Here is a 16,317-nt window from a genome sequence, read left to right as displayed (position 1 = left end):
TCTTGAAAACCTGTAGTGGCGGGGTATGGCACAGAGCTGCACATCTGTCAATGGCCCAAAGTGCTCTGAAATTTAAGTACTGAAAATTCCACTCCAATGTGGAGTGCTACAAATATACATCTATTCACAGCCTGAGTTGGCTAAGTGGGGAAGCTATTGCTAGCGGAAGCTGATAGATGTTTGACTCAAATTCTGGGCAGAAAAGACTCCAGACCCTTGGTGTCAGTTTTAGCTTGGGCTTATAATGGAATCAGATACATGTAATAGAAGGAACCTCCAACATGAAGAGATAAGAAGCCCTGGGTGTTTGTAGCAGAGCTCTTGTGTAATAGGTGGGTCACTATGCCTTTGTTTTGGAGCAGATGGCTTATAAATCATCCCCCAAATAGAAAGTGTTTTGTTTGCGCGGAGCAAGAAAATAAATATAGATTCTTAGTGATGATGCTTCTGTTATAATTGGGACAAGAAAAGTACATTTTTAATGGGTAGGTTGGCTGTAAAAAAGTAGTTCAGGGGTTGGCAACATTTTTGGACAGAGTGCCAAAAACACCTACAACCTCCACTTGTAAAATGTTGGCACCAGGGCTAGGAACAGATATTACACATAAACCAGTTTAAGTGATCAGAAGCTGGTTTAAACTTGTAACCAAACAGACGTTGAGTGAATATAAACCAGTTTGATAATGGCTGAAACCAGTTTGAGATAAGTCTGATACTATACACAGCCAGGCTTAACTGATTTGGGTCAAACTGGTTTATGCATTGTCTGTCCCAGACCCCTTCCTGGTTTGACTTGAACCAGAGTTCCCCAGCATCCCAGATGCTTTGCAGCCCTGGGTGGGGCTCTCTGCTCCAGAGAGCAGGGCTGGCCCCACCCCTCTGCTGCCCGGCTGGTGCTCTGGTAGAGACAGCAGGCACAGCAGTGTCTGCCTGGCTTCCCCTTGCCCCTTACGCTGCTCCATCATTCCCTGCTCAAGCAGGGATTCCTCCTTCCTCTCTCCCACAACTTGGACCATAGCCATCATGTGGTATGCTAGCTAAAGCTGAGAGGTGTAAGGCAGACAAGATAAAAGCAGACAGGACAGTGTCCGCTTAGGGCTTTTTGGAACTAATCAACAGGTCAGCTGGTAATGTCCCTCCATTCCTTCCTTGGAAAAAGTTGTTTAAGATGAGCTTGAACTAATGAGAGACTTTTGTTTTCTTGATGGGGTGCTAAATGCTGTGTTATCAGTTCACTTCTGGCTCCCTTGCTGGTCAGGAGCAGCGAGGCTGCCAGGGCTTGGCTACCCCCCACCCCCAGCTCAGCATTGTAGAAGGGAAGGGAGGGCTCTTCTAGCTCCCCCTGGCTTCTAGCCTCAGCCACTGCTGACATGTGGCTGCATTTCTTCAGTCCAGAGGGAATGTCTGTATGGTTGCAAACCAGTTCAGCCTAGCCAGGTTAGACTAGCCTGCAACAATTGAATCAATTCAGGCTCAGGCTTTTTGAGTGTCTGTCCCTAGCTCAGGGGCCCAGTCCTTGTTGTGGCAGCGCAGCCGTAGCCCCTTCCCTACCATCTGCCCTGAGGCACACATGCTAAGCAAAATGCCTTCTTGTACCGTGCTCTGGCACCCACACCAGGGGTTGTTTACCCCTGAAGTAGTGTGTTAGCTTCTAAGTGTTTTATAGAGAGAGAAGGTTATTGGTAGGCAGAACTGTAGAGAAGGGAAAGGATTTATATTTTAAGAAAGGATTGTGTTCATCATAAATACTAGATTAAATTATTTGTCTTTTCAGAGACAAATGTTGCTATATCATAATAGCCAAATGCTTACTTCCAGGAAAATATGGAGATTTAATCATTCTTCATGAGGCTTCTGTAAGGCATGATACCTTACATCTTAAAAAGAGCTCAGGGTTTGGCTTCCTGTCTACAAATGTACAAGATAGGATGTCTATATGGCACATTGATGTGTAGTGATACCTGAGATAATTTTGAATGAGCAAGGTTGAGTAGCAGATGCAGCGTATTCATTCTCAGCTAATACACTTTACTTCTCAGCTAAGACAGCTATATTGTGCTTGAACCCAAGCTAGTTTGTTTAGAGCTAGCTGAAGTATCACTGACAGCACTGAATTCTGCCATGTATGAAACATCACTGAATGGTTTTCCCAATCTTTCCTTGAGTATTAAATATTTTTGGTCTCTGTATTAATATGGTTTGATTCTGGTGATCAACCTGACTACATTTGTATATTAGTTCTTTGGATTGTTACAGATTTTTATCTTCTTAGCTGTCATCTTTCAGCAATAATTTTCTAAGTTCTGTCTTTCATAAACACAAAGCTCCATTATCACTATGCCTTGGTACCAGTCAAACACATCCTGAATGCAGAATGGGGTGAAGTACAGAGATGTTTTAAAGCAACCTTTGCGCTTTAACCCTTCCTGAACTGCATCATTTATCTGTTCAGGATGTGGATAATTGCCCTTTGTATTAATACAAAATATCATAGCTCAGGTAGACTTTCTTTTGTGTCTGTAAACAAACCTAACCAACATCTGTTCAAATCTAGCTGCCTTATTATTGAGGTTAGAGTATTTCTGGTTATCTTGTGTATTATTTGATGGAATGATGACATCTCCAAGCATATGCTGACAACAAAAAAATTCACTTGTATGAAGACTCAAAACATTGTCACACAGCAGTTAGGTCAGTTGGTAAGAAAGAGTCTTAGTTTCATAGTTTCTAGGGTCGGAAGGGACCTGAACAGATCATCAAGTCCGACCCCCTGCCTTGGGCACGAATGAGTGCTGGGATCATAATACTCCAGCCAGATATCTATCCAACCTCTTGAAGACCCCCATGGTAGGGGAGAGCACCACCTCCCTTGGGAGCCCATTTCAGAGCCTGGCAGCCCTAACTGTAAAGTATGCCTCCTGATATCAAGCCAGAACCTACTCTCAATCAATTTTTGATTGGCAACACAGTGCCGTTTGCTAGTATTCTGAATGTGTTGTGCCACAGCTTTTAAGCTCTAAGTTTAATTTTGCTCTAGTCATCTGATATTCCTTTCAAGAACAAGCCTACTTATTAGCCTAATAAATGGAACTAATATAAGGTGTCCTATATCTGAACTAATTGATTTCTTTCCCAACAAGGAATTAATTCTGCCATTGAAACTTCCTGACCATTGAAACCAACATTATTTTTTTGATGGGGAAGTGCAACAGAAACAGAACAAAGTAAAGCATAGTATAAAGGGAAATATTTTATAATTACATACTATTTCTGTCTTTTTATATGCAAAATAGACCTACTGTGTATTTGCACACTCCTTTTTTAGAACAATTTAGTTTTTATTTTTTGTGTGTAAATAGTATACTCTATATTAGCATTCTGGATTGTACATTGTGCTGGATTTCTATCAATATTCAATGTTTGGACCTCCTTCCTGTGTCCTTCACTTAAGGCATATAAAGAGTTTTGTTATTATTACACTTTAGCAGGTTGGTTTTATTGTTATTACCTTTACTCTGTTCTGTCAGTTATATCAGAAGCATAGTTACTTACCATATATAATTGTTGTAATATCCAGCATCAAGTTACTGAAGATTCAAGAAATTTTAGAATTTACTTTAGAATTTATAGTTTTACATAGACTTTAATTTTCCTTAACTCAAGGTTGGAAGCTTTTAAGGTGGTTTATTTACACATTGTATGTAAATGTATCAAGTGTGAAAAGGTGGTATGCAAATGTTTGTGGACTTCTGCATATACATAGTACAGGTATTGAAAAGCCTGATATATACAGACCTTGGCATGTACCTGTGCCACCTCCCATGCTTCCTCCAACTTATATATACATCAGGAATTTGTACCAGTTTAGTTCTTGTATAGGAGTACATATTTTTGGATTCCTGATGCATATATTCGGTGGAACAACTCTAAATTCACTCTTGACAAACTCCCCATTATCAGTCTTCAGCCAGTCTGAAGTAATATTTAAATGAAAAATAAAAGATCTCTCTTACTAGTATTGCTAATTAATTATTTTTTAGATAAATTATCATCTAATTAGGTGTTATCATTAACACTGAATGTCTTTGCAGGCTAGCCCAGCAGCTTCTTCAAGGTTTGGTCACTATTATGATGTATCAAAAACATTGTCTCCAGAACTGCTTCAGTCTACAAAATGGCATCGTTTTTTCCTTCCTGAAGAAATATCTTTACAGCCTAACATTAACATTTGGTAAGTTAAGTCCTGTTTTTTTTCTATAAAATAAGTTTTTATATTAAATTTAAGGGATGATTTTTAAAGGTGTCCCTAGATAATTTAGGATCGTGCATCCCTTTGTTTTAAAATGAAACTTGTACTTCTACAGTTCATTAGTTACTCTTGAATAATCTTCCCCAATTTTTTACCCTAAATGTACCAAGGGTGTACATAAAATAGAACATGGATAAGATTGCTTTCAGCAGCGATATTCCTATATTTTGAGAGAGCAAGTTAAACTACTGTTTGGATTTGAAAAGGAATTCTTGATCAGTTTGCCAGACTAATCATTTGTTATAGTTTGTATCTGTTGCAAATAAAATCAGACCAACAGAGTGCCAGAGACATCAGTGAAGTGTTGTACTACAGCTGTACTTGCTACTAGCTATTTTGCCAGTGTCTCAAGGTACTCCTCCAATGTCAAATAAAGACCAGTATAGTGTTCTTGGATCTTTCTACTGCTCTAATCTCTAGGTTTTACAAACTTCTAGGAATAGAACTAAGTCCCAAGAAATATTTCAGTGCGTTTTTAAAAGTATAGTTTAACACAATACAAAGTATAATTGATAAAAGAAATCCAGTGCTTCATTGTTAAGTGCTTTTTAAAAAATGTAAACAAGGGAAAAACTACAGTCTTTGTGGATACCAATGACAGTATTATGTGATCAAAGGGCAATGGTTTGTATTTATTAAGGCCTTCACATGCTAGCTGGATTGTAAACAAAGCAATCTGTATACTTTTTAGAGCAAGGCAAAATTATGGGCCCTATTTCTGTAGTAAATTTTTTAAGCCTGTCCATGTGTAATCATAGAATCATAGAAAATTAGGGTTGGAAGGAACATCAGGAGGTCATCTAGTCCAACCCGCTGCTCAAAGCAGGTTTATCCCCAACTAGATCATCCCAGCCAACGCTTTGTTTAGCCTGGTCTTAAAAACCTCTCTGAGCAATCTGTTCCAGTGTTTTGCTATCCTCCTAGTGAAAAAGTTCTTCCTAATATCTAACCTAAACTTCCCTTGCTGCAACTTAAAACTATTGCTCCTTGTTCTGTCATCTGCCACCACTGAGAACAATCTAGCTCAATCTTCTTTGGAACTCCTCTTCAGGTAGCTGAAGGCTGCTATTAAATCCCCCCTCAGTCTTCTCTTCTCCAGACTAAGTAAGCCCAGTTCCCTCAGCCTCTCCTCAGACGTCATGTGTCCTAGCTCCCTAACCATTTTTGTTACCTGTTGCTGGACTCTCTCCAATTTGTCCACGTCCTTTCTGTAATGGGGGGCCCAAAACTGAACACAGTACTCCAGATGTGGCCTCACCAATAGTGAACAGAGGAGTATAACCACTTCCCTTGACCTACTGGCAACACTCCTGCCAGTGCAGCCCAATATGCTATTAGCCTTCTTGGCAACAAGGGCACACTCTTGACTCATATTCAGCTTATTGTCCACTATAACCTCCAGTTCCTTTTCTGCAGAGCTGCTGCTCAGCCAGTTAACCCCCAGCCTGCACTGGTGCATGGGATGGTTCTGTCCCGAGTGCAGGACTTTGCACTTGTCCTTATTGAACCTCATGAGAGTCCTTTTGGCCCAATCATCCAATTTGCCTATGTCTCTCTGAATCCTGGTCCTACTCTCCAGCATATCTACTACTCCCTCCCACTTGGTGTAATCTGCAGACTTGCTGAGGGTGCACTCTATGTCATCTTCCAGGTTGGTGATGAAAATATTGAACAAAACTGTCCCCAGAACCAGCCTCTGGGGTTTTCCACTTGATACCAGCTGCTAACTAGACATCGAGCCAATGATTACTACCCTCTGAGCCCAATGCTTCAGCCAGTTTTCTGTCCACCTTACAGTCCATTCATCCAGCCCACACTTCCCTTAGTTTGCCTGCTAGGATGTTGTGGGAGACCTTATCAAAAGACTTGCTAAAATCAAGGTATACTACATTCACTGGTATCTCTGAATCCACAAAGCCAGTCATCTCATCATAGAAGGCAAGCAGGTTGGTCAGAAATGAATTGCCCTTGGTGAATCTATGCTGACTGTTCCTAATCACCTTCTTCTCCTTCAAGTGCTTAGTAATAGATTCCTTCAGAATCTGCCCCATGACTTTTCCAGGGACTGAGGTGAGGCTGACGGATCTGTAGTTCCCTGGATCCTCCTTTATCCCTTTCTTAAATATGAGCACTGTATTTGCCCTTTTCTAATCGTCTGGGACCTCTCCCAATCACCATGAGTTTTCAATAATATTCCTCTTCAGTAGTAGGGATGCTAATGGATGTACCCAAGGAGTGAGGTGTATGGCACAAGCTATACTTTGGGCAATAGTTAAAAGGAAAGTGAATTAATATTGCCACCCAACAAATGACCTGCCATTAGTCTTTGCTCTAAGTTTGTGTCACTGAGATGAGTCATTCCTTGGCACTGCATTTTGGATTGCCTGCCAGTAAATCAGTGGTCTGAAATATTTTTATTTATAATCAAGATAATCAGTATGTTGAAAGCTTCTTCATAAAATAGGCTTTCAACATCAAGTCTTTATTTGAGCAAGAAAAGGCACAAATAAATTAAATATACCAGCCAACTAGGCTTGAACCTCCAGCTAACTGAATTGTCCCTGATTGAGCAGTCCCTATAAACTAGGAAAGATTAATGACAGTTTTAGTGGGCCTAAATTTAATTACATATTGTTTCTAGTTTTTGGATACAACTATTGAAAAAGGTGTGTTTAGTGTGTTCAGAAATGCATAACAAGAAAAGAAGATAAATCTTTCAGAAAGTTGTAAGGAAAATATTTTACATGCTTACACCAACATTTTTAAAGAATAATTGAGTGATTTCATCTTTTTCTTTAATCCATATTTCCACGCTAATGAAGCCTGATTTTTAGTAGGAAGATAGCCAGTTGATTCTGAAAGTCTATTTAATTCATTTATAAGTAAATGGAAGATATAATGATATAATTCTCTAAAACTGTCAGTCCTTTTTTCACAAAACCATAGTCTCTTTTAAAAAAAAAAAAAAAAAAGAGTAAAGCTGGGGATGGAGCAGCTTTTAAAAAAAAAAAAAAAAAAAGAGAAAAGCTGGGGATGGATCAGAACCCTCAGTTAACAAAAGTGTAGGATAAGTATTTGTTGTTTCTTAGCAAACAAAATCAACAATTGCTTAAAATTATTTTTGAATGACTAAATATTGGTAGAACATATAGCAAATCAGTATTTTATTATTTTGAAATGTATGTGTTTCTCTGTATTTGATGTGGGCTTATAGTGTGGCAGTTTCTCAGACACTGAATTTATAAAATAAAAGATATTTAGGAAAACAAATGATTGCATAGGTAACATATATTTTTTCTATTAGTAGTTTTTAAAGTCTAATATGATAACAAATTCTAGGTGATTCATTTGTACTGAACTTACAGAGAAAAACTTCCTATTGTTTATACTAAAGTAAGAGACTTCAAGTTTGTGCTTTTATAAAGGCTTGTAAAGATTTATCGAGGTTTGATTATGTCACGTGTGGCATTCCAGGGCAACTGTATAATTCTTGGGGAACATACAAAGTCCACTTTTATTTTAGTCAAACATCTTACTGAAAAGTCAGTCTTAGAAATTTGCCAGTAATTATTGGTCAGCTGTGTTTCATTCATCTGTTGCAGTTAATGTCACTTGCTTATTCTATCACTTTATTTTACTCTACTAAACAGTAGTTGTCATGTTGTTCATGTGTTCTGTTGCAGAGATGGTGAAGAACTAAGTGTTGCTTATGTGTTTCTTGGATGTCCGCCACCTTTATCCATGGAGTATAGTGTTGGTGGTTGGGGACAGAAAAGAATAAGGAACTGAAATCCAAACAGTTCAGTGGTTTAGGTAGTAGGCGCAAGCCAGTTTTCTTCTCTACCCTTTGCTTGCTTACTTTGCATCTTCCACCTGAGTTTGAACATTTTTTTGCATAACCTTGAACACTATTGTACCACACGAAAGTGTTTGACTCCCAGTTTTCAAGCAGCTTCTTTAGGCTAAGGATGAGGCATGCTAGCAAGCATTAGTGATGCATTGGTGAAGTATGGGGGGGCACATGCCCCCCCAGATTGCTGCGCCAAAGGCAACATACAGGCACGGGCCTGCAGTCTGGTTGGAGCCAGCGCCTGGCACCAATTGGGGTGGAGGCGGCAGCGGCAGCACAGGGATGTGCCCTGCCTCACCTCAACATTTACCCATTGTTTATGCTAGCAAGCTGAATTTTGCACCCTTATTGCCTCTACTGTTTATCTTCTGTTGATGAATGGAGAATTCTGGTTTCCAGTAAGTACTCTCTGTCAACTTTAATAGGCATTAAGACGAAATTGAATTAGAATTGTTAGTGCTATTCTTCAGTATTGTGTTTGTACTTTATTAACCTTAAATTCACCTTACATGTTCACAGGCCATATTGATTATCAATGGATGCAAAAGACATCCATTCTGTTGGATGGTACAGTTTCATACCTGTGCGGGCCGGGCGCGAGCCAGGCCCTTTTTTGTGCTCTGCGCGGGCTGTGGCCAGCAGCCCGGGCATGCGGGGTCGGAGAGGGCGCGCGTCAAGCTAAAATTAGGCACAGACTCGTAGCGGTAGATTTAAAGATTGTTTACTTACACCGGAGATGGTTGCGGTGCAGGCTGGAAAACTTGCTCGAGTTGCAGTTACAGACAAAAACAACACGAACGATCACGTGGAGTTTGCTGGGCTCCACGGAAACAGAGCTCCGGATGCCCTGGACAAGCGCGCCACCGAAATAGAAACTTCATAGATACGTCTTATAAAATTTATCGCTCGAAGACAGGAAGAGGTGGGCGATGGATCAGGTCGCCAAACTCCTCTGAATCTCACACAGGGTCTCTATTACTCTGCCGTGTACCCAGAGTCCCCACGAGATGAATGTGGAGTCCTCTTCAGCTTGGGCGGAAACCGCTCAAGCCTCTTCTACGGTTAACAGGCCAATCGTTAGCCGCCACGTGGGAATAATTTAGAATTAGCCAATAGCGGGGAACCAATTTGCATGCGGGTGGCAGGAACTCCTTTGCACTGTGCATTTCTCTTGCAACTTGAGCAATGCACCCTGCAAAGGAAGCTACAAATTGGTGGGAAACTCTTCCTTGCACCGGGGTTCTCCTCTGCAGCAGAAAACTCTACCATGCAACGAAGCTGTAATTTGGCGGGGATAATTCTAGTGCCGAAGCACACACAAAATCATACCTTTGGGTTATGACAATACCATTTCATATTTTCTAATCAATGCTGAATAACTGGAAGACCTTTTCCCCCTTCTTCTTTCATTCTCTAGAGGGGTGGGTCATACCTTTAATCATAGTATGACAGGCTCTAAACTAGGTATAATTGCTGCTAACTATTCCACTATTCTTAAAATATATGTGTTTTTACAGAAATCCAGCAAGTTTCCCCTGTATTTTGTACATATGTCACAGTAAGACTGTGAGGTGAGGAACCCTGATTAGTCAAAACAGTGATTCTCAATTACCTTTAGTTCACCCTTCAACCTGGGATATTTTTAATGGAAAATAAAAGAAAACACTGATGCTAAGGAAGCTTTTTAATTGTTTTGTAATTGGCAAGTCTAGTGCAGTTTTTCTACTTGTGTCAGAGCCTTAAAGTTATGTAGACTTGAAGTTTAAATATAACTTTAGAACTGAAATTTAAGTAGCAAAAAGCTGGTTTCTGTGAGAGACATCAAGCAGCATTTCTTTTCCAAGATAGCTTCTCTACTTTACTGACATACAAAAAACTAGAACTCTTGGTTCCAAAATGATACCTTTTATTAGACCAACTGGGAAAACGCAAGAAAATTATTCTTGCGTTTTCCTGGTTGGTCTAATAAAAGGTATTGTTTTAGAACCAAGAGTTCTAGTTTTTTGTATGTCTTCTTGACTCAGACCAACACGGCTACCAAATACACCCTCTCTTCTTTACTAACTCATGGGTCTTGCCAAATACAGCAGCACTTGTGTGAGTAGGTTCCTTACTCCCCTGCAAAGATGTCAGTTTGCAAACTAGCTAAGGGTATATATAGCTGTAGGAAACAGCTGCACAGGACTGCTGAGATATCCCAGATGATTAATGTGACTCCTAGTGTGCCCCAGCTGAGTGAAGAAGTGGAACCCTTTGAAGTAAAAGCTGCAGCAAGCAGCTGTGAACCTTGTCCTTCACATGGCATCCTGCTGCTACTTGAACTGGTTGCAAACCACCCAGTTATCAGTGATCCAGGTTCTACTGTATATCATCTGGTCATTCTTCTAGCAGCATTGCTCTTTGACTGTTGACACAGTCAAATGGCTTTTTTCTGAATCTGGGTTGATTGTCCCCAAAATGGCTTTTTTGATACAACTGATTTGATTTTTGAAATACATTATCAAGACCTGTCCTTCCTACAGTTGACTTTTTGTCCAGGTCATGGTAGCAGTAGGTCCATATTTCAGAATGCCATTCAGTCTTTATGAGGTTTCCATTTTTGTAATCATTTCTATTCTTCCCACAGAACTAGAAATGCAGTTCAGTTCATGCTCTTTTAGTCATCTTATCAAGAAGAGACATGGGTAATTATATTCCCATACTTGGGTAATGCCAGAGACTTGCTGTGGCACGAACCTACATAAAATTAATTGCTGGGTATTAGATGCCATATTTCAAGGTTGATGAAGCTTTTCGTTTCTTTCTCCTTTTCTAAAAAAACATTGAAAAGGAGAGTAATAATGTCAAGTGATAACAATTGGAGTTGTAGTAGAAGGTCCAACTTGCAAAAATAAAAAATAAATAAACCTGGGTCTTGCAGTATGCATTATACTCTTCATCTTCACCAATTTGAAAAAGAAAATTTAAGTACAAATGTAGACAAAAGTCATGCTAATATCTTGTACTCAAGGTGTTAAAGAACAACTACTTAATAAACTCTCTAAAGTAGTTTGTGTTATTTCCTTGCAAATCAGCACTGTGCTAGTATTTAAAAGAAACAAAAATATTTTGTCTGTTATACAGCAAGAATTAATATGCATTTGGTTTGGGGGAGAGTGCAGAAAAATGACAGCTACTGCTGCAGCCACACAGGCAGCACCAACAGCTGTAAATCACCACTGTTCTTAATGCCTAGTTGCCCCTGTATGCCTCTAGTTTTCAGAATAAATTTTCTTTGCTGCTTGATTGGCCTGTGCAGTATATGTTTTTGGCCTCTTCTTAGCTGTGTAGAAACCCAGCAGCTATGTTCAGTGATAAAATTTTCGCAGATTCCCAGTGTGAATGATAATTTGGTCAGGATGTCTAGTGGTAACCCAGAATTAGAAACAGGTTAAGAGAATGCCTCTTCTGAAGAAGTGGAGAAAAAGATTTGACACAATTAATATGGGGAAGAGTATGAAGACAACTCCCCCTGCCCCTCTTCATTCTTTCAGTCTTATTATGAAGATATTGTTTTCATTCTCAGCAGTGGTGATGGGATCAAGCTTAACTGAGGTGGGGATTAACAGCAGCCCTCTACCAGATGCTGGGTGCATCAACATGTGTGCTTTACTGTGGAGTTCACTAACAAAATAAGCTCTGCAGTAAAGCATCACTGTTTACATGTGCGTCAGTATTAGGGTGCAGTGAATTAATTAAGTCTGTCATAAGTACTATCGTACGATGGAGACATTTACTGCCCCAAAATGCATGTGTAGACAGTGACCGGGGTGGCCTGGGCACAAGGAAGCTAAAGTACAGGGGTTACCTGCCACATGGCTTTGCACTTTAACACTCTCGTGCCTCAGGCAGCCCCTCCAACAGCAGACACCATGACTCAGAGGCTGGGACTGGCCCCCAAGCCTGCTTCCAGCTCAGGCTGCTCCGCCCTGGCTCAAACTGCTGCAGTCCCAAGCGCACATGCAGATGCTGACCCAGGAGCAGCTTACTCCAGTGCAAACTGTGCTGGAGTTTATCACATCACTTTAATAGCAGGTGTAGATGTACCCAGTGTGTAATACAAAGGAGGCACTTTACTTGTACTTTGTGGGATATCCTGGTACTTCAGAAGGTAAAAACAAACCCCATGATGCATCTGACCATCTGGGTACCCAAACAGAAAATGTCTTCTTGATATTCTTTTATAGTTTCTATGCTAGCTACCCAGTTATAGGTATTAACACAATGCTTTGTTCTGAAATGATACTGTGGTAATTAAGCCAAATCAGATGTTTACGTTTCAGCACTGGATTTGCTTATATTATTTGCTACCTTCAGCATGCATGTGCTTTGAAAAAAGATGGATGGACTTAAATTTATGTAGAGCACAGATTTTCAGATAAATTTGGCTGAAACAGTTTAAACTATCTTTCCTAATGGGGTCTACTTACAGATAATAAGCCAATTTGTCATACCCTTGATAACCTAACCTTTGTTAAGTGCGTAGAAACTATCAATAGGGAAGTCAGAGACACTGTTGTAACCAGGATACCTTCTTGCCAACTCCTGTTTTTATCAGTTACTAGATTGCTAAACAAAAAAGAATAAAGAATAATTTGTTTAAACCCATTATTAGAGTTAAAGACCACTTAGTATCAAAACTAAAATAAAAAATGACTAACAGTTTTGAAATACAAAATATCTTATATTTTGCCTTAATATATTATCACAAACATTGCCAAAAGAGTACTACAGTTTAACATAAAAGTCACAGCATTTAATCAGCATTTTTCATGTCCATGTTATATATGCCAGCTTAAGGTCAAATAAATGATAAATATTTCAGCTGCTGGTAATAAAGAACCTGTTTTTCACATTCAAAATAAATGTTTAATGGATGTTTACTTTACTGTGGAGTTATTTCTCGTAGAATAGTAAATGAATTGTTATTTTTTTAATGTGAAGGTAGCAATGCACAGAAAGGTTTGTATTCAGTATTGACAATGGAAATAGACTACATTCAATTAATCTTCATTGAAAACTCTCAAATTCATCATATTCACATACAGATTGAAACTAGTAGGCAATAGTCCCTTTTTATTAAATGAAAAGTGTTTGTCTTCCAGGCTTACAAGCATGAGATAGTGTAAAATTATGTATAGCAGAATGTAACAACTCCTTCTCTTGGCTCTTCCTGATGGCAGAGAATGACTGAATTGCATACACTCACAAAATGTGATGGTTTGTTGTCTGCTGGTTTGGGCTGCGATTTATATAAAATGTTATAGTCTTTAGTAATTGTGTCTCTTATAGATATGCTTATTATGAAAGTTATAGCCATGAATTAAATATTGAAGTACTTTTCTTTAATTGATAATCTTTAGGCACTTGTTCATAGTTAGATAATAGTTAAATCATTCAACAGCAATCAAAAAATGAATCTTTTCTTTGACCCAGGAGCAAAACTCACCAGTGTGTTTGTGTGTGAAAGTATTTCAGAGGTCTATTTGTGACCGGGTTTTTATTTCCATTCAGTACAGACTTAAATTGACAGTCCTTATGAATCTACAGTAACACTTTTAATTTCATCATGCTCTTTACCAAATAGTGAATATACGTGAACAACTTAAGTCATATGTATTTACATTTTTATTTAGATACACATTTGGAACATTCAGAATTATTGTTGGTCTTTGTTAAAGCATGGAACAGCCATATTAATATTAAGCCAAACAAAAGTGAAAATTACTATGTAAAGTGGTATTACTTTACAGGTAAATTGTTTTAGAAGTCCCACTTTGTGAAGTGCCAGATTGGCATCAGACAATAAATGTAACATTTTCAATGGGCCTTAAACTCCTTAAGCCAATGGTTTTCAACCAAGGTGTTGCGACTTCCTTTGAAGGGTGCCTCAGGAAGTGTGAGCAGATAGGAAATAAGCAGATAAGGCCAGGCTCTCCCTGCCTAGCTGCTCCCTCACCCCCACTGCTTGCCCCCTCTGCAAAGAGGTAAGTCCTGTAATAAATCAATTATTTTTTTTAAACAGAGTGCCGCTTAATTCACAAAAGTTATGGAGGGCTGTCTCGAGTCTAAAAACGTTGAGAACCACAGCTTTAAGCAGTAATTCAGCAACAACTAAAGCACAATCTTAACTTTAATACACTGAGTCTTTCTTCTGCCTTTAAGACTCTTGACAGTACCTAATATTAAGCACAAGAATAAAACTTTGCTGGTTTATTTAAGTCAGTTTTGAAAATGAGAATTAGGCTCACAAGTCAGCTCTGAGTCAAGAACTAAGTTCCTTATGCAATTCATAGGATAATAGGTACTTCTTAGTGGAAATCACAACAGGCAGCAGGAGAATCTCTTTAAAAAAAAAAAAAAAAAAAAAAAGCAGCTAAAGAAAATGTTGAGGAAGGGGTACAATTCAGATGCCACCACTCTTTGGGCTGATGGGGGGTTCCGTTATGAGATCAGGATTAACAGCTCAGAATCTTCTCCTGGACCTAAGTATCTTAAGTTGCCCATTCTGGAGATGGACTACTGACTCCTTTTCTTTTAAAAAAGGAAAGGAAGGAAGAAAGAAAGGAGTAGGAAAAAGAAATAAGGAAAAGAGGATGAAGTTGAATCCGGGTCTCCTGCTTCTTGGGCATAATCTCTAACCATTAAGTTACTATCTAAATGTGAGCTCCACTTCTGGCTGCATTTTTTTAAACTGAAGTGGCTATGGCTACTCTGTGTTATGCTGAACTTAAAGTTCCTAGGTGTTTTGAGGGCACACTTTGAAATGTGACAGAAAGCCTATTTTCTGAATCCCAGTTAGGTTTATCCAGAGAACAGGTGCCATGTAAATCAACCTTGCCAAGATAGCAGCCATTCTAAGCATGTACAGAAACAGAATTCTGGGTACCTGGGGAATTTACTGGGAAAAACTTAAGTGCAGAAGAGATATAGATTTTTGAGGATGGCATGCATTTGTGGCCTGAGGCCTCAGGCACTTTTGAAAATTTTACCCTGTTTCGTCCAACTGATTTGTAAATTTTAATTAATCCTCACGAACTCCACTGTGAGTTTGGTAGAAAAATACTATCCTGGAAATATATGATAGAATGTTGTTATATACTTTTAAATCTTTGTTATGTTAAAAGAGAAAATTAATGAAAGGAAAATAAAGCCAAATACAGGAAAGTTACTATTGAATGGCTCTTCCATTATTGCATTTTTTCCATTAATCAGACTGTATGAAAATGGTAGGAGATGGACTCAGTACATCAATCAGGTGTACCTGGAATAGCAGTTGGTTAACTGTGTGTTAATTATACAAGATTACTACTGTCATGGTAGTTTCATCTTTAAGTTGCTTCATTAAATCATTAATTTTCTAGAAGGTAAGTGAGCCTGGCATAATTAAGTTATATTAATCTCTACAGATTTTACCTTTCACAAGATGTCAGGGCACTGAACTAGTTAAGCTAGGGCAATCACAACTGTTTTTCTCAATATACAGCATCAAATTATCTTTGCACAAACTGAATGTTATTTTTCTTATGATTTGCCCAACCATAGCTTTGTCTGTTTTAGAATGCATTTATTAAATGAATGTTCTCTTCTCACTAACAGTAATATGACCTCTGGTTACACCAGGCTGCTTCAGTCCATCCAGAGGATCATTTACCAGGAAGGATTTGATGGATCCCATCCCCAGGTACTAAGCACTTTCAGTGTCTTCCATAATCATGTAACTAATGTTGTTTTCAAAATTCTCTCTAGGATTGCACCCAGAAGGTCTTGGGATAATTAACAGGGAACAAGCTGTTCCTAAGCATTGCTGAAGTAAACAAGAAAAGTCAATAGAGAGCATGGCTCCTGTTAAAGTGTATATGGAGTTTTACTCGGTTTTCAACAGAGTAGCTGTATACTGTGCAAATGAAAGTCTAAGCCATACTTATTCTATCCTAGCAGCTAATGAACAAAGTTGTAAATATGATGATGTCAATAAAAAAAGTGTTTTTCCTTGTAGATTTTTTTCATGCAACTGTCTTCATAACATATATTTCAGGAATAATTTGTGAAGCTACTGGAAGTTAGCAATAAATTACATATTGGACACTATGTATTTTGGTGAATTAAATGCCTTGCA

At 38.8% G+C, this 16,317-nt stretch overlaps 1 protein-coding gene across 8 annotated transcripts in view; it reads left to right on the top strand.

Annotated features, from left to right (window-relative positions):
* The window catches only part of ELP4 (elongator acetyltransferase complex subunit 4), a 268,164-nt gene that overhangs the window by 79,912 nt on the left and 171,935 nt on the right, over positions 1 to 16,317 (top strand). For all 8 annotated transcript variants that reach the window (XM_025213344.1, XM_025213342.1, XM_025213337.1 and 5 more), the window contains 2 exons: positions 4,092 to 4,231; positions 15,798 to 15,882. In XM_025213344.1, the coding sequence (XP_025069129.1) occupies positions 4,092 to 4,231; positions 15,798 to 15,882 (225 nt within the window). The remainder of the gene's footprint in view (positions 1 to 4,091; positions 4,232 to 15,797; positions 15,883 to 16,317) is intronic.

The sequence above is a fragment of the Alligator sinensis genome, unplaced genomic scaffold (genome assembly GCF_000455745.1).
Source record: "Alligator sinensis unplaced genomic scaffold, ASM45574v1 scaffold439_1, whole genome shotgun sequence".
Taxonomy (NCBI): domain Eukaryota; kingdom Metazoa; phylum Chordata; order Crocodylia; family Alligatoridae; genus Alligator; species Alligator sinensis.
The sequence above is the reverse complement of the archived record's forward strand: the minus strand, read 5'-3'. Positions and strand labels throughout refer to the sequence as shown.